We start from the raw sequence: 20,003 nt of genomic DNA on the forward strand, positions 1-20,003 counted from the left end.
TGTTTTTCGCTGCCTTCTCAATTATATAATGCAAGTTTTCTTAAGCGCTTTTGGAGGTCTTCCTGATTTTCCTAATAATTACCAAGTGTATACTACATTTAATTAAAGCCAAATCTATCTGTTTTCTAATCTGCATATCCAGTTCTGAGCATTGAGTAGCTGGTGCTTATTATCATAACATAAAAGTAAAGAATTACATTAAATGTTTTGTTCAAGTTTATTAGTGTCAAATGTATGTTAAATGTTTATGCTATAAATATGAGACAAAAACAGGATAATGTTTAACTGTTTATAACCTATTAGAAAATAAAGAGTTCGAAGAATGGTGCTGGAAGTTCCAACTAAGGGTGATGAATAGCAGTACAGTACAGGAGACAGTGAGTGGCCCTAAGCTATTCAGACTGACTGGTGGCAGCATAGTGTCACAAGCTAGGGAGGTTGGGTTAGATATTGTCAGATTCCATATTTATGTTGATCAGTTTCAAACTACTTTGTTTTTCTGTGTTTTTTGAAGTAATCTTTTTCTTTGTGTGCATTTACTATATAACTAGTAAGTCTGTAATTGCATTTACCTGTGAACTTGTTACACTGCAGCTCTCTGAGCCTGCACTCAGTGAAGAGTGCTATGCCAAAAATAAACTCAAACTGAAAAGTGACTTTTGGCAGATTTGTAACTCATAGGGGCCGTGTGTCATTCTAGAAGGCAACTTAAGATAGGCGTAGTGGCAGGAATAAGGGTTCAAGGTTTTGTATGAGATGGAGAATAAAAGAAAAGGGGTTTGTGTGTGAGAGAGAGAGTGAGAAAAAAATTTGTGGTACTTTGGTGGTAGTCAAGTAGATCAGCCACCCCACTTGCAGGAATACTTGCGTATTTCCAGTTTTATAGCAGTTTTTTTTTTTGTCCTTCCTTGGTTTGTAAATAATCCATTGGGTTTTTGGTCTGTGCTTACTTGATACTGTGATGCATTTGTGGCTGATTATTTGCCCACACATTTCACTATTATGTTTGTGAAACCAGTTTGAGATGATGTGTGCTTTGTGACATTGCAAGTTACTGTTACGGAAGTATAAATTAGAAAAAGGATGCACTGTTGTCGTAAAGATTTGCCTTGTGCCTGTTGCAGCCAGGGTAGACACTATCCCCTATGATTGAATTGTATTAAGTAGGTTTGAGGCTATATTATAGACTATCAATGTCTACGTCTATGCAGAATAGCTTAGATGATATATGCAGAAAAATAATAGTCAACACTAGGTAATTGATATTAATGAACTATTACTATAAAAATATCTTTTATCATAGAGGAAGTTGTCAAACATTGTTCTAGAATATTTAAGGTATTTATACCATTCAGTATTCTATCTATTTTAACATTCATTTATTTTATATTATTTTATTGTCTTGATTTAAAATAACATCTTTTGATTTCCTTTTAGAATTTGCCTTCTCTGTATTCTGTAATAAAAACCTATAAAGCCCATTAAAAAATCATTGCCATCTCTGTCTTTCTGGCCTGTTTTGTGCAAAGTGAAGGAAGAGAGAAATATGACCTTTATAAATGCCATTTAAAACACATTTACAGTGCATCCGGAAATATTCACAGTGCATCACTTTTTGCACATTTTGTTGTGTTACAGCCTTATTCCAAAATGGATGAAATTAATTTGTTTCCTCAGAATTCTACACACAACACCCCATAATGACAACGTCTCAAAAGTTTACTTGAAGTTTTTGCAAATTTATTAAAAATAAAAAAACTTTGCTCGATACTTTATCGATGCAGCTTTGGCAGCAATTACAGCCTCAAGTCTTTCTGAATATACCACAAGCTTGGCACACCTACCCTTGGCCAGTTTTGCCCATTCCTCTGTGCAGCACCTCTCAAGCTCCATCACGTTGGATGGGAAGCGTCAGTGCACAGCCGTTTTAAGATCTCTCCAGAGATGTTCAATCAGATTCAAGTCTGGGCTCTGGCTGGGCCACTCAAGGACATTCACAGAGTTGAAGGACACAGTTGGAAACTTGTTAAGGGTAAATTTCGCACAAACATTAGGAAGTTTTTCTTTACACAAAGAATGATAGACACTTGGAATAAGCTACCAAGTAGTGTGGTAGACAGTAAGATGTTAGGGACTTTCAAAACTCGACTTAATGTTTTCTTGGAGGAAACAAGTGGATAGGACTGGCGAGCTTTGTTGGGCTGAATGGCCTGTTCTTGTCTAGATTGTTCTAATGATGGAGGCCACTGTGCTCATTGGGACCTTCAAAGCAGCCGAGAGTTTTCTGTAACCTTCCCCAGGTTTGTGCATCGAGACAATCCTGTCTCGGAGGTCTGCAGACAATTCCTTTGACTTCATGCTTGGTTTGTGCTCTGACATGAATTGTCAACTGTGGGACCTTTATATAGACAGGTGTGTGCCTTTCTAAATCGTGTCCAATCAACTTAACTTACCACAGGTGGACTCCAATTAAGCTGCAGAAACATCTCAAGGATAATCAGGGGAAACAGGATGCACCTGAGCTCAATTTTGAGCTTCATGACAAAAGCTGTGAAAACTTATGTACATGTGATTTCTCAGTTTTTTTATTTTTAATAAATTTGCAAAAACCTCAAGTAAACTTTGTTCACGTTGTCATTATGGGGTATTGTGTGTAGAATTCTGAGGAAAAAAAATTATTTAATCCATTTTGGAATGGCTGTAACATAACAAAATGTGGAAAAAGTGATGCGCTGTGAATACTTTCCGGATGCACTGTATAAAAATCCTGAATGTGACCTGTTTTGGAAGTGATAGCACTTGTGAAGATTGTTCCTTGAGTGTACTCAAATGGATATTTAGATACTGTAGGCACATCACTATTGCCAGAACACTGTCATCTGTTGGTAGAATTTGGTCTAAATAATAATGATGTCCTGGCATCCATGTCATGTATGTTAAATGTGTAAAGCTGCTTGTATATGTTCAGAATTCAGTTTTTTATGTAATACACAATGCACTTTCTAACTGAATGTCCTGTGCAATGTTTAAACAATATAAATAAACATTGACAGTTTTTTTTTCTATTTTTTTTAATCTTATTGGTATGTTAGAAAAATGCAGTTATTTATGTGGTTTAATGTGCTTTTCACTTCAATTTCGGTTTAGGAAATCAAATCATTACTTTCTCTTAATGGAGCACAGTTCATCGCTGAAGAGAATTTTGGTGAAAAGGTAATCATTATCAGATTTTCTTAACTAATTTAATTTAATTACAGCAAAAAATCAATATTTAATGAACTGTGATATGAAGTATAAGTAATAATGATAGAAATCTCAATAATTCATAACAGGATTTAGTAATTGGCAGATATATGGCTAAATAAATTTATAATAATGAAGTGTAATTTTGCTGGACATACTGTGTGGCTTGTGTCATACTTTTATAAAAGGTGAATATGATTATAGTAAACACACATTACTGAAATAATAACATAGGCTGGTGGTGATGCTCTATAAATAAAAATAGTGCGTCTTTGGCCCTGTGGGTGCATGCAGTTGTGGAGTTGGGCAGTCACAGGGTGATCGGTGTGGAGGCAAGTTGACTTCTTGATTAGGTTAGCTGTTCCACATTGACACCGCAACCATAGAGGTATAAAAGGAGCCTGAAAAGAAAGAAATGTGAAAAGAATGAAAAATAAATTGTGGAGGTTAAATCTGGAGAAAAGAGGAGTCCGGATTGAGGCAGAGCTGGCATGGCAGCGAGGAAGCAAATGTTTGGGAACAATGCCCTGGGGGCAGTGTCACTCGTGCTTAGCATCCAGAGTAGCAGTAGCGACCTACTGTTCTGTGGTTCCCATAGATGCCAAGGGATAGCGGTGGGAGAAGGGAGCAGGACTTGCAGGGTTCACAGTGACACTGAGGGATGGCCATGAGGACATGAGCCAGTTTAAGGTTGGCTGCTCTTTTTGGAAGGTGTGCCTTTTTGTTAAGCAGACTGTATGGGTGAGCAACAGGGACATGGATTAGAAGGAGGCATAGAAGCTTATGGTGGGATAAATCCTGACAGTTTTCTCACCTTCAAATTTTAACATTATTTATTTAATGGATTTTAACGTCTTATTTTTTTAAGATAATTGTTTTAATTGTTTTAATGGATTGAAATGCACTGCACTTTATGGATTTGTTTGCATTGAAAATAAAACACAAGTCACTGTTTGCACCAGCCTCTTGTTGCAATGTGTCATCCCTGCCCAGTCCATCCTCAGTTTACAGCTATTGATGTCTAAGGAAGTAATGCAAGCTATGGGTAACCTGGGTGCATTCCTTTTTTGGAATCAAAATATATTGTAATGAACACAGCGATGGAAGAGACCAGTAAATGCAGAGAGAGAAGAGAGACACCATGCAGGGTGTGCAGACTTTTGAACATTAGAAAGATTTGACGAGAACAGACCATTCTGCCCCACAAAACTTGCCAGTCCTATTAGTCCCTTAATTCATCTAAAATAACATTAAGTCCAGTTTTAAAAATCCCTAAAGTCCTACTGACTACTACACTACTTAATAACTTGTTCTTGTCTTCTCTGTCCACTCCTCATAACTCATTTTCTGTAGTCCTGGAATCAGCCTTGTCACCCTTCTGTGGACTTTTCCCCTGCACTTCAGGCTACAAAAAAGACATAGAAAACCAAAACTGCACATAGTACTCCAGATGAGGCCTTACTAGTGCACTGTAAAGCTTGAGCAGAACCTCCTTTGACTCTGCTCTTTGTGCTATATAACTTAACATTCTGTTAGCATTCTTAATGAGTTCTGAACACTGTCTGCTAGTCCTTCTCATAAGGACTTTCAATTTTTATACCTCCCATTGTGTAATCAAATTAACATTTGTATTTCCTATGTGTAATACTTTACATTTACTCACATTAAATTTAATTTGCCACAAACCTGCACAAGCCTATATGCTGTCCAAGTACCTCTATAATGATTCAAAAGATTCTAGATTATCTTCCAAGCTTGGTATCCTCTGCCAACTTAACCAGCTTGTTAATTATATTCCTATCCAAATCATATGTGAGGGACACCACTCTTGACTTCACCCAATTTTTATAAAGTTTTTTGCACCATCAGCCTTTGCTTTCTATGTTTTTGCCTATTCTACACCCATTGACACACTACAACCTGAACTGCCACTTCTTTTAGTTTTAAGTCCAGCCTCTTATGTGAGACCTTATCAAATTGTTCAGAAAGTCAAGATAAATAATATCGTATGCACTAGGACAGCACTTATTGGTAAAAAACTGACATTGCAATAATTTTTCTGCAGTATGTATTGTGATATGAAAAAATTAAAATATGTATAATTATCACATGAATATAACAATATATAATAAATTTCACTGTATGACTTGAGTTCTTTTTTGAGGAATTCATCATTTTGGAATAATTTGTATAATTTTGTAGCGTAGTGCATCTGTATAGAAATAAAAACAATAAGAAAAACTGAATGCCCTGGATGACGAGAGAAGTGCACAAGCTGCTCAAGATCAGAAATGCAGCCTTCAGATTTGGAGACAAGAGGGTGGCCAGATCCAACCTGTCTCGCTGTATAAGTAAAGCTAAGTGGGCATATGCGCAGAGGATTAACAAACACTTCCAAAGCACCAGAGACACACGTCGTATGTGGTAGAGCGTTCAGACAATTACAGACTACAAGCCCAACCCACACAGCAGCAATGGTGATGCCTCCCTACCGGATGAGCTGAACAACGTCTTTGCATGGTTTGAGTTGCAGAACAAAGAGCCTGCGAGAAAAGCAACACTTCCCTCCACTGACCAGGTACTCTGTCTCTCCATAACTGACATGAAGAGGACTCTATCCAGAGTCAATCCACATAAGGCTGCAGGATGTGACAACATACAGTCATGTGAAAAATTAGGACACCCTTTGAAAGCATGTGGTTTTTGTAACATTTTTAATAAATGGTTATTTCATCTCCGTTTCAACAATACAGAGAGATTAAAGTAATCCAACTAAACAAAGAAAACTGAAGAAAAGTCTTTTCAAGATCTTCTGTAAATGTCATTCTACAAAAATGCCTATTCTAACTGAGGAAAAGATAGGACACCCTCACATGTATTCCCTCTTAAATTGGCTCAGATCTCACACAGGTATATCACACCAGGTGCACATAATTAGTAGATCGTTACTCTGCATGTTGAATGAGGCTTGCCCTATTTAAACCTCAGACATTTAGTTTGGTGTGCTCCTGACTGTTGAAGTGAGAGTGAGCACCATGGTGAGAACAAAAGAGCTGTCAGAGGACTTCAGAAAAAGATTGTAGCAGCCTATGAGTCTGGGAAGGGATTTAAAAGATCTCAAAGATTTTGAAATCAGCCATTCCACTGTCCGGAAGATAGTCTACAAGTGGAGGGCTTTCAAAACAACTGCCAACATGCCCAGGACTGGTCGCCCCAGCAAGTTCACCCCAAGAGCAGACCGCAAGATGCTAAAAGAGGTCTCCAAAACCCTAAAGTGTCATCTCGAGAACTACAGCAGGCTCTGGCTACTGTTGATGTAGAAGTACATGCCTCTACAATCAGAAAGAGACTGTACAAGTTTAACTTGCATGGGAGGTGTGCAAGGAGGAAACCTTTGCTTTCCAAGAGAAACATCGAGGCCAGACTGACATTTGCCAGAGATAAAGTTGACAAAGACCAGGACTTCTGGAATAATGTTCTTTGGACAGATGAGTCCAAAATTGAATTATTTGGACACAACAGCAGAGGACATGTTTGGCGTAAACCAAACACAGCATTCCAAGAAAAGAACCTCATACCAACTGTGAAGCATGGAGGTGGAAGTGTCATGGTTTGGGGCTGCTTTGCTGCAGCAGGACCTGGTCAGCTCACCATCATAGAATCCACGATGAATTCTACTGTGTATCAGAAGGTGCTTGAAGAACATGTGAGACCATCAGTTAGAAAATTAAAGCTGAAGCGGAACTGGACCATGCAACATGACAATGACCCAAAACATACTAGTAAATCAACCAACGATTGGCTGAAAAGAAGAAATGGAGAGTCCTGGAATGGCCAAGTCAAAGTCCAGATTTGAATCCCATTGAGATGCTGTGGGGTGACTTGAAAAGGGCTGTACGTGCAAGAAACCCTAAAACATCTCACAGCTGAAAAAGTTCTGCATTGAGGAGTGGGGTAAAATTTCCTCAGACCGATGTCGAAGACTGGTAGATGGCTACAAGAACCGTCTCACTGCAGTTATTTCAGCCAAAGGAGGTAACACTCGCTATTAGGGGCAAGGGTGTCCTATCTTTTTCCTCAGTTAGAATAGGCATTTTTGTAGAATGACATTTACAGAAGATCTTGAAAAGACTTTTCTTCAGTTTTCTTTGTTTAGTTGGATTACTTTAATCTCTCTGTATTGTTGAAACGGAGATGAAATAACCATTTATTAAAAATGTTACAAAAACCACATGCTTTCAAAGGGTGTCCTAATTTTTCACATGACTGTATCTGGTCGTGTGCTCAAAGAATGTGCCAGTCAACTGGCTGGTGTCTTCACAGACATCTTCAACACATCTCTGAACTAGTCGTCAGTCCCAGCATGCTTCAAGTCGACCACCAGTGCCAAAGAAGTCATCAGTGACATGCTTGAATGGCTACTGACCAGTTGCACTCACGTCAATCATCATGAAGTGCTTTGAAAGGTTAATCATGTCACACATAAAGACTAATCTCCCTGCCTCACTTGTCCCTCTTCAGTTTGCATACCACTCAAACAGGTCAACTGAGGATGCCATATGCTCTGCCCTTCACCTCTCCCTGACACATCTAGATAAAAACGACATATATGTCAGGATGCTATTCATAGACTTCAGCTCTGCCTTCAACACAATCATCTCTCAAAAGCTGGTTGTAAAACTGAGCAAGTTGGGACTGAACACCACCCTCTGCAATTGGATCCTGGACTTCTTGACAGAGAGGCCCCAGTCAGTTCGGATGGGCTGCAACATTTCCAGCAACATCACACTGAGCACTGGAGTGCCGCAGGGCTGCGTGCTTAGTCCACTGCTCTTCAATCTGCTGACTCACGACAGCACCGCCATGCACAACACCAACCGCATTATCAAGTTTGCGGGTGATGCAACGTTGCTGGGACTGATAAGAGGTGAGGTGGAACGGCTGTCTGCATGGTGTGAAGACAACAATCTATCTGCCAATGTCGACAAGACAAAAGAGATAATCGTGGACTTCAGAAAATCACATCCTGCCCACATCCCACTCAGCATCAATGGTTTAGATGTGGAGACTGTTAAGAATACCAAGTTCCCCAGTGTGCACATAACTGAGGAACTTACGTGGACACATAACACCTCATCACTAATCAAGAAAGCCCAGCAGAGACTACACTTCCTGAGGTGGCTGAAGCGAGCAAGTCTTTCCCCCTTCCATCCTCACCATGTTCTACAGAGGCACCATTGAGAGTGTTCTGACAAGCTGCATCACTGTCTGGTATGGCAACTGGAACATATCCGACCGCAAGCGCCTGCAAAGAATAGTGAAGACAGCAGAGAACATTATTGGGGTGCCTCTCCCTTCACTACAGGACATATTTTATAAACGCAGTGTCCGCAAGGCCTGCAGCATTGTGCAGGACCCCTTACACCCCTCACTGGACTTTTCACACTTCTGCCATCCAAGAGAAGATACTGCAGCATCACAGCCAGATCTGCCAGGCTTCAGGATAGTTTTTACCCCCAAGCTGTCAGACTCCTTAACACCATGCTGCCACCAGGGATCTTCCACACTGCCTCAACCACCTCTTAAAAAAAAAACGGAACTTTTATACATGCAAACCACTTTCCTGTGAAGACGAGTGTGCATGTAGGAAAGAAGTGAAAATCTCATACTGACCTTTAAGTATTTTGACACTCTTGATATCCTTCTGCTGTGAAACATTCTGACCTGTCATTGTTTACAAATGTCTTAAACAACTATTATCATACACTGATAATTTCTGTATTATCTATATTATGTATTATTTATTATATTACATATCTATTGACTATATTTATTTATCTAGATTGCAAATACCATACATTGCATCAATGTTCATATTGCTAACTACACGTCAATGTTGCTGCTACTTCTTTGTCTTGTCTTGTTTGTGTTTTAATTTTAAATTCTATTTTTAATTTATTATTTGCACTTCATTTTGTTACAATGTGGACCCTGAGCTGCGCAATTTCGTCTATCTGTATACTTGTATATGGTTGAGATGACAATAAAATTCACTTTGATGCTGAAGACATTTTCTTGGGTGCCAGCCATCCTTCCTTTTAACTTTAATACAGTTGGTTTCAACACACTAAAGACCAAAGCAGGTGAGCACTGTGGTTACTCTTCCAAAGTGGTTTTGAAAGTGGCAGGATTGCTTTCTGTAAGGTTTAAACACTTAGACACTTGCGGTTGGTACATCACTTGGCAAAGCACACTGACTTTTGCTGCGTTTACGTGCTTCCTTTCCTACCCTCCTCAACTCTGCCATCCTCCTAAATTTCTCATCTGAGTAAGCACAAAAACATCCATAAAGGCTGGGCAGAAAGGTAAAGGAGTTATCGGAGGCTTTGGTCCAATGGTAGGTGGATGATTGGCTTAATGGCAAGTTTGCTTAATCATGGACCTTCACCTGTGTGGTATTAACTCTATATGTCAGGTCATGTGTCTGTTCTGTCCCACTCTGGGTAGCATTTGTCACTAGCATGGCAACAGAAGAGGCAGTTTTACACAAGTACACAGAGGGACCATGCAGGATGTATAGGTCTGATCAACTCTTTGCATTGCCTTTTCCTTCACATGAATCATCAGAACTTCTGAATACTGCCTTCTTGCTTATTCTGGTGTACACAATACATTGACTTCTCCTTCTAGCTCCTGCAATCCATCTAGTGGTCCCTCCTCACGTAGTCTGTTTCTGACACAGGAAACACTAGACCTCTTGATCCTTGTGGCATTCCTGTTTAACTACGCCATACCGGGTGACCTACCTGTGAAACAGACTGGAGGCTTCTAGAGACTTTGCTGTCAACCATGTGGTTCCACATTTTCTCTGTCACCTTGCATTAACACTGTGGATACGTATTCCCATGCAATTGATAAGTATTTCAATCTGCTAGCGGCTACAGTATGTTGTCCAGGTTACGTAATTTACAGTTGACATGTTAACCTAAAACTTTGATTTTAGATATGCATTCCTTAACTGACAGTTTTAATTAATTTAGACATTGGTAGTGATGAGTGAAATATACAGTTTAACAAAATTAACAATAAAGTTTTACATAAGAGAAATGCTAAATTCACTCAAGGTTTCTTAGTCTTTTTACTTTCTCATATACATAGTACAGTATATGTATCAGAATTGTGGAAAAAAAAGTCAACCATGAGATTTTGATGATTCTTGACGTTTTAGATCTTCCCGAGTCTGAAAATACCATGTATAGACAAAGTGTAGGAATTTTGAAAAAATTAAACCTTGAGATTTTGATGAATACAGTGATCCCTCACTATATTGCGCTTCGACTTTTGCGGATTTTAAATGTAAGCTGTAACAAAGGCGCTATATAGGCGCCTGACCCGACACAAAAAGACACAGAGGCACGTATAAAAAGTACAAAAAACTTTTATTTTTCTTCAGCTGTGGGACACGTCTTCCCCGTGCCACACAGCTCAAACACAGTCCCAAAGCACACACTGAAAACCCAACCAACAATCCTTCTTCTCTTCCACCACTCCTCCTCAAGCTTAGTCGTCGTCGTCCTCCCAACCCTGGCTCTCTGAGTGGTGGTGGCTGGCCCTTTTTATAACCCACCCGGAAGTGTTCCAGGTGCTTGACCACCTAGTCCTAATTGCACCTCCGGGTGGGGCTGAAGATTTGTCCAGCCAGGCTGCTGAGTCCATGCAGCTCCCCCTAGCGGCCATCCGAGCCCCCAACCAGGCTGTGGAGGACTCCATCTCCCATGGAGCCCTGCGGGTGGTTGGGGAATCACCGTCAGCCATGGAGGCTGCCACCAAGCGTCCCGGGGGAGGTACTGGAGTGCCCATGGTGGCTCCCCCGGAACATAAGCAGCAGGGGCGTCCCTGCCGGGCATGGGACCCGGCTGTCCGTCACAAAGCATATCTAAACATATATCATGGATTTTTCGCTGGTTCGCGGATTTCTGCGGACAATGGGTCTTTTTAATTTATGGTACATGCTTCCTCAGTTGGTTTGCCCAGTTGATTTCATACAAGGGACGCTTTTGGCGGATGGCTGAGAAGCTACCCAATCAGAGCACGTATTACGTATTAAATAAAACTCCTCAATGATATACGATATGCTTCCAGTGCGGTGCTTCGCATACTTGAAAGCCCGAACAGCACGTATTGATTTTTGATTGTTTGCTTTTCTCTGTCTCTCTCACGCTCTCTGACATTCTCTGCTCCTGACGGAGGGGGTGTGAGCAGAGGGGATGTTCGCACACTGGCCTAGAGGATACGGACGCTCCTCTAAAAAATGCTGAAAGACTACCTTCACATTGCTCCCTTCCTTGCAACTGCTTTTTCTGCCGGTGCTTCGCATACTTTAAAAGCCTGAACAGCCCTATTGATTTTTGATTGTTTGCTTCTCTCTCTCTCTCTCTCTCTCTCTGTGTCTCTCTCTCTCCCTGACATTCTCTGCTCCTGACGCACACTTCTTTGAAGAGGAAGATATGTTTGCATTCTTTTAATTGTGAGATGGAACTGTCATCTCTGTCTTGTCATGGAGCACAGTTTAAACTTTTGACTGAAGGGTGTTATTTCATGTCTAGAGGGCTCTAATAATGTTAAAAAACGTATTTAGAAGGTCATAAACCGGTTTTCTATGCTCTGTGAAAATATTCGATTTATAAATAAAGAATCCTACTTTGCGGAAATGCATTTATTGCTGTAGAGTCTGGAACGGATTAACCGTGATAAACAAGGGTTTACTATTTTGACGTTTTAGAATTCTAAATCTGAATTTTTTGTATCTTGGAAATATAAATGTGTACAAGATATTAAAAACTGTTCAGTATAACACATATTCTTTCAGTAACCATTATTTATTTTAATTCGTATATCATCAGTTTAACAATAATGTGTAAACATTGAACATGCCATGTAAATATACTGATGCAGTGGGAACAATAAGCTGCAATGTCCCCATCATGTTCCTGGTAATACATTTAATTTAATGATTTTTTTTTAATTTCGCCATCATTATCATAATTAAATGTACCTAAATGAAGTTTTACCTATAGCAATTTATTGCAGCAAATATTACATAGTACTAACACTTTTTCTGTGTTTTAGGCGACTATAAGTCTTTTTACTTTGCACGTAATCTAGGTAATGCATGTGTAGTAATGAAAAACCATCCACCACCATTTTGACCTCCCTAAGTGTGAAAATATTGTTTTAATATAAAGTTTCATTATAAATAGAGATAAATGATAGTGTATTGATATTATCAATTCGTTATGATGTGAAATGAAGACGTGATATTTGTAAAATATTGCACAACTGGAAGTGGTTCTGATTACCACTTCCTCTATCTCGGTATACGAGAAAGTTGAGGGGAGCACTTTCACATTTTTTTTTTTTTTTTTTAAAAGTATTTTTGAGTGGAAAGGCCTTGTTTACATTTCTGCAGTTTTTTATGCATGTGTGTAACACAGGTAATCCACAATGCACAAGTATGGCTGTCATTCATATCACTGCAGTGGAGTGTGGCATATTTTTGTAAAAACTAGGGGGCTCCACCCCCTGCTCGCTTCGCTTGCCCACCCCAGTGTTTGGTTTACCGGATATACAATACAATACAATTTATTTTTTGTATAGCCCAAAATCACACAAGAAGTGCCACAATGGGCTTTAACAGGCCCTGACATTTGACAGCCCCCTAGCCTTGACCCTCTAAGAAGACCAGAAAAAACTCCCAAAATTAAAAACCCTTGTAGGGAACAAAGAGAAACCTTGGGAAATGCAGTTCAAAGAGAGACCCCTTTCAAGGTAGGTTGGGTGTGAAGTGGGTGTCAAAAGAAGGTGGTCAATACAATACAGTACAATACATAGAACAGAATAAATCTTTAATACAGTATACAAATAAAAATTCTAGAAGTACAGAGTAGAATTTCACATTAGATGATATCACATAATATAATTTGGATTTGTTTCAAGTTCTGGAGATCTCATTCATCAAGCTGCCTCATTTTGTCACTCCACATCTGATATAGCGCTATAATGAAAGGACCCCTCTTTCCCACGATTCCTGCGATCCTCCATCAGGGATGACTTTACCTTAGGCAGCCAATATACAATTTAAAGAGATTGTTATTTTCTTGGGAATTGTTACGTATACATTATTCTCACTTTTACTTTAAAAACTTTTGTAAAAACAATACTTGTCCTTTATTTCCGGCCCCATGTGTGGTTACGTCTCTTTCTTGCCAGTCGTATAATGCTGCTCGTGTTGTGAAGGGGGGAGGCGGGCGGCTGGATGCACGCTAAGAATATGCCTTTGGATCATTTGCTGTCTTTTTGCTGCTTGTGAGCTGCGTCTTCTGCTTGTTGCATGTCGTTGTTTTAAGAGCTGGGAGCACATGATGCTTGTCTGCCAAATGCAATCCAACAACTGCTAGGTTAGATGTCTATGGACTTGTTTTAAATGATGGCTCACTGCCTGGTCTCGCGTGATGTCATAAAAACAATACTTGTCCTTTATTTCCTGCCCCGGGCGTGGTTAAATTCTTTCTTGCAGGACGTATAACGCTGCTCGCGTTTGCTGCTGTTGCCCTGCTCTTTGATCTTTTTAAAGCCTCTACAGCCGCTGTCCTTTTTGCTACTTTGTGTCTCTGCTGCTCGCGTTGTGATCACTTCTCCGTGATCATAAATATACACCTGACTGAATTGTGTTTTCTTTGAAATTAAACTTGTCAAGCGTATGTTCCATTATTGTGTAAATCTACGTTTTGTGCATTGAATGATGCGAATGCAAAAAGACTTTATCTGCTCTTTTCCTTTTATTTCTGACCTCGCTTTGTCCTGCTATTTTTTTCAGTTACACCTCGACCTGTTGATTAATTTCCTTTTTTTTGCTGTAATGCGATCTTTTATTCGTCAACGTTTCATTTATAACGTATTGTCCTTTATACGCTTTATATGCGCTGAGACACCTGTATCTGTGTGTGTGCTGCTTCCCTTTACACTACTGATTAATTTTTTTTTTTTGCCCATTCTCTTTCGTCTCGCGGTTCTTTTATTTGTCTTTCGTGATCTTAACGTGAAGATCACGTATCGTCTCGTAGTCATTCATTACACAGGATTTTTTTTTATAATAGAGAGATATGAAATGCTTGTTTTCTGCACTATGCACTGTGACACACCAAAATTTCTCATCATGCACATTAATACATTTTCTCCGCAGGAAAGAGCACCACACTGGAACTCACTCCTTGTGCTGCCATCATCAAGACTGTCATTATAATTGGTAAACTGGACACACAACAACAACAACAACTCACCTGTCACAGTTCAACAAAATGGCTACACAAGACAGGAAATAAGTCTAGTTTTTTTTTTTTAAGACTATAGACCTTTATTAAAATATTGATGTTCAGATACATTTGAATTTAATACAGGAAAACTCTTCCAGACAGACACTTTCTTCATTTGTCAATTGCACAAATTTCACTGCTCCTGAAACACCATTTATTTTGCATATTTTTTTGTGATGTGAATCTCTTATGGTTCACTGTTGTGTGAATTATATTTCCAGATTCAGTTATGGAAAGAAAGTGTTCATTAAAATTAAGTAGCTGATTATGAACAGGTTCTTAATCTTTTTTGTAGTCTCCATTTTGGATCCTGAATATTTCTTCTGAAGAAGCAGCACGAGGAATCATGAAGCGAACAGTTTGTGCAAAGTAAGTTATTAATAATGCAATTGAAAATTTAGTATGGATGTACTCTTGTATGTAATGTATAAAATAAAGCAATTTTAAATTATTACCAAATAATGAAAAATAATTTCCTTAATATCAATCTAGTAAACTTTTTTATGTCATATAAAGTAAGCATCAGATTTAAAATAAGAATTAGTTAATAGTATTGCTAAGTTTTATTTGTTTTGGCTTGTTTCTTTGACTTTACAGATCCATATTTGAATTATGGGGCTATGGAAAAACACATGAAGAGCTATATACCTCTTTAAAGAAGTATCCAGTGCAAGACATGGTAAGTCAGAACTGATAAAACAAAACAATTCCAAAAAAAGCTGTGACAGTATGTAATAAAAGAAAAAACAATGTAAGACAAGGTATTTCATGTTTTACATAATTAACTGCATTGTTTATTTAAAGATTGTTTTATTCTGAAACTTATGTATGCAGCACATTCCAAAAAAAGTTGAGACAGGGTAGTTTAAGGATTATAACAGTATGAAAAGTTAAAATTACAAGGTGATGTGAAAGAGTGATGTTATACAGTAGTATACAGAGAGCCTCCATAAAGGCCTAGTCCTTCAAGAGTAATGGGGGTCAAGGCTTGTCAGTTTGTCAAATGCATCAGTGCATAATTCAGCACCCTCTACATTACACAATATATTTAGAGTCACAAAATCTAGTCAACTGTTGGTGCATAAAGGATAAAGGGCAAGACCAAAAACAATTTCTGAAAGTGCAAAAAAACCCATCATGTGTCTATTAATGTTGCAAGGTTAGGTTGAGCTTAACTGTGATATGGGGTAGGCAGGTGGGTGCCAAGCATGGTGTTTTACCTTATTGTCATTCCTGTCATAATGGCTTATGTTCTCTTTTTAAAGTATTGGCTTTTTATTTCAATGAAAATTTGACCATTTAAAAAAAATTGTGCATTTGTTATGGATATCATGGCAAGGCCTCGTGAATACTTCAGTGAACCTTTTTCATTTTACACCTTTTGGCAAGTTTAGTGTGTTACTATGCAAGGCAGAGGCCATACAGTGCTGGTAACATGAGACCTTGTGCTATGAGTTACCGTCTTTCAGGACTTTGTGAGGGCAGCTTAAAATGCTATTTCTTTTCCATCCACAAGTTGAAATAGAGAGCTATGAGACTAAGCAAAAGATAGATAGATACTTTATTAATCCCAAGGGGAAATTCACATAATCCAGCAGCAGTATACTGATACAAAAACAATATTAAATTAAAGAGTAATAAAAATGCATGTAAAAGCAGACAATAACTTTGAGTAATGTTAGCATTTACTCCCCCAGGTGGAATTGAAGAATCGCATAGTGTGGGGGAGGAACGATCTCCTCAGTCTGTTAGTGAAGCAAGACGGTGACAAAAGTCTGTCACTGAAGCTACTCCTCTGCCTGGAGATGACACTGTTCAGTGGATGCAGTGGATTCTTCATGATTGACAGGAGTTTGCTTAGTGCCCGTCGCTCTGCTATAGATATTAAACTGTCCAACTTTACTCCTACAATAGAGCCTGCCTTCTTAACAAGTTTATCCAGGCGTGAGGCATCCTTCATCTTTATGCTGCCTCCCCAGCACACCACCGTGTAGAAGAGGGCACTCGCCACAACCGTCTGGTAGAATATCTGCAGCATCTTATTGCAGATGTTGAAGGACGCCAACCTTCTAAGAAAGTATAGCCGGCTCTGTCCTTTCTTACACAGAGCATCAGTATTGGCAGTCCAGTCCAATTTGTCATCCAGCTGCACTCCCAGGTATTTATAGGTCTGTACCCTCCGCACACAGTCTCCTCTGATGATCACGGGGTCCATGAGGGGCTTGGGCCTCCTAAAATCCACGACCAGTTTCTTGGTCTTGCTGGTGTTCAGGTGTAAGTGGTTTGAGCCACGCCATTTAACAAAGTCTTTGATTAGCTTCCTGTACTCCTCCTCCTGCCCACTCCTGATGCAGCCCATAATAGCAGTGTCATCAGCGAACTTTTGCACGTGGCAGGACTCCGAGTCATATTGGAAGTCTGATGTATATAGGCTGAACAGGACCGGAGAAAGTACAGTCCCCTGCGGCGCTCCTGTGTTGCTGACCACAATGTCAGACCTGCAGTTCCCAAGACGCACATATTGATATGATAGTCCACGATCCGTGCCACCAGGTGTGAGTCTACTCTCATCTCTGTCAGCTTGTCCCTAAGGAGCAGAGGTTGGATGGTGTTGAAGGTGCTAGAGAAGTCCAAAAACATAATTCTTACAGCACCACTGCCTCTCATTCATGCTTGTAGTTATATCATCTATCTGCTTATCGAGTATGTCTAACTTAAATTAAGTTGCCGGAGTTAACTGCGCAGGTTTTGTTTTCAACAAAGAGAATTAGTGCAAGTCACTCTTAGTAACCAAGGCAATAAGCTTCATCTCTTAGTTTGCTCCATACTAAGCTAAAAATGAAGCCTAGCTAAGTGTTATGGATTGAGAGTTCATGAAATTCAAGTTCAATGTGAAACATAATCTTGTCAAGATGCTCATGTAACCTGTGTGTGTGCTAGACCATCAATTATGTTGTCTGTTAGTCAATTCAGAGAAAAAAGCCTATCTTACTCTTCTTTATTTATTTATTTATGTGGTTTAGTACAATGCTATATACTGTATACCCTGCCGTTCTTTCTTAAACTCTGTGAAGTGCCTTAAGCATGGGAAAGGTGCTATATAAATAAAATGTATTATTATTATGTAATTTATTTACCACTTCTTTGTCAGTGGCATAAATATTTAGAATACCTAGCGTTACTATAATCTTAGGTTTATTCTCATAATTATTATTCTGTTTCACACTAAAAGCTATATTCTTTATTGAAAATGACAAGAATTAATACTGTATCACCTTTACATTTTTATGCCATTGCTTTTTTGTCAGCAAATGACAAAAGAAAAAAGTAATAGTAATAAAAAATAGGTTAAAAAGGTGCTGATTCAAGTCAGTGCTCACATCATCAAGTGTAAGTGTGACGCACACTAAACTTGTTTTTCCATTAGCATGAACTATCAGTGCCACATGAGGATCTGTCCTGCTGCCAACCCATGTAAAGGGGCTTGCTTCTCCATTGCACCCAGTGCTTGCTTAAGGGTTCATGGTGTCCTTAGGCCGTGGATGGAGTTTGACATTTAGGCTTGGTGAGTTAGATGAACCATAAAAAATAACTGCCGTACTGGTACATATTTATGTCATATCCCAAGTCACATATAAACTGTTCATAATACAAAGTTACAATACAAACGTAATCTTATAATAATAAATTTAAAACTTTTGAAATTTTGAAAAAGTACAAAAGTCTTGTTAACAGACTTTCAGTAAAAAAAAGGCATGCACTGAGCTATAGTGGGCCACAAACCCTGAAGTTGTTGGTTCAAATCCTGCTACTGACACTTAGTGATTATGAGCTAAGTCCCTTCACCTGTCTTCTCTCCAATTGGAAAAACAAAAGGAAATGTAACCAGTTGGAGCTCAAATGTTGCACATCACAGTGGATAAAGGTATCAGAAAAAAAATTAAACCAATATTTTTAGGCAAGTTAGAAATGTTATGCATGGCATGATATTTAGATGATGTAGGAATGTGCGGACCATTTTGAGAGACATACAGGTTAGGAGGGTTGACAGTCCTAGATTGGCACCTGGTTTGTGTATGTTCACCCTACAGTGGGCTAGCATCCCACCTTGCCCCTGATCCTTGCTAAGTTAAGCTCCAGCTTTCCTGCATTTCTTAGAATTTAAAAAATAGATGGATAGATGGATGAAACGTTGGAGCATTTTTAATTTATTATACATCTCATCAAAGAGACAATTCTGTTTATAAAGTATTTTGTCACCGAGGCATGTGGGACATGTGCTTGGGTTTTGCCCAGAGTTCTGCACAACTATGTGTACAGACGGCACATTCGGGGAAATAAAATGAGTGCACACAAGAAGCAGGCAAATTACTTTGCAGTAATTTAAATTGCTGCTTACGAATCTGTTTGCCAACACAAATAAGCTGCTTTCTGACATGAGAGAGATGAAAAATGAAAATCCTGAATACAAAATATACAAGCTGGAGCTATTGCTCTCAGCTAAATTTGAAACAATAAACTAATCCATAACTTAATGCAGTAGAGGAGAATGTTTTTCTGTTTTAAGTGTAGGTGACGTGCAACAAAGAGTAGCTCAGGTAGGATAAATTAAATGAACATATTTCACTGATTATTAACATATTTACATTCGTTGTGAATTAGGTGGGTTGGGGGGACTTTTAAGGGGAAAAAAAACCACAAACCTTTATTGGAGATTAAATCTAGTAACACAAACCTGTGGTCTGTGGATGCCCTGCCAAAGCGCAACCCCCCCCAGGGATCAGAGTGCATTCAGATTTGTACTCGTAGTTACATACAATATATTAGTCGCATTCAGTAGAAGTTTCGGGGGTGGCGTGGTTATGTGGGCTTGGATATGCCTCAGTGTACTGAAGTCGTGGTTCCATGCCGCTTGCTTGCATGTGTCTTATTCTTTGAGGTTTGTTTGTACAGGAGACACATTCAATCACATGTATCACACACCACTGTGAGAAAATAATATTCGGTTAACAAAAATGTCTCTTTAATTAGGTACATACATTTTAAATGTTACAATTTTCCATTAGTTCATCCAATTTGAGGTCTAGCAGAGCAGTTCCTGAACAAGACACCAGCCCATTGCGCACACACACCTACAAATACACACACTAGATGTGCTGTATTATGCTGGTATTTGTAGGACTTTGCATTAATTGCTAAGTTTGCACACTCCCATATCTACAACACTGGTTGGACTCCAATGTTTAATGGGTACTCAATGACTTACTGATGATCACTTTAAAAGAGACTTCTGTAGTAAACTGCATGCAAATGTAATCTGGCTCAATGTGACTGTTAGCAAACTTTGCTCACTCCCAAATCTGCAGCACAGGACTCTACAGGTATTGT

The 20,003-nt window shown here is 39.1% G+C and overlaps 1 protein-coding gene across 2 annotated transcripts in view; it reads left to right on the forward strand.

Moving 5' to 3' along the window:
* Positions 1–20,003, forward strand: part of trmt11 (tRNA methyltransferase 11 homolog) — a 116,992-nt gene that overhangs the window by 14,258 nt on the left and 82,731 nt on the right. For both annotated transcript variants that reach the window (XM_039747817.1, XM_039747816.1), the window contains exons 2-4: positions 3,148–3,213; positions 14,911–14,984; positions 15,213–15,294. In XM_039747817.1, the coding sequence (XP_039603751.1) occupies positions 3,148–3,213; positions 14,911–14,984; positions 15,213–15,294 (222 nt within the window). The remainder of the gene's footprint in view (positions 1–3,147; positions 3,214–14,910; positions 14,985–15,212; positions 15,295–20,003) is intronic.

Source organism: Polypterus senegalus, chromosome 3 (assembly GCF_016835505.1).
Source record: "Polypterus senegalus isolate Bchr_013 chromosome 3, ASM1683550v1, whole genome shotgun sequence".
In the NCBI taxonomy this organism is placed as follows: Eukaryota; Metazoa; Chordata; class Cladistia; order Polypteriformes; family Polypteridae; genus Polypterus; species Polypterus senegalus.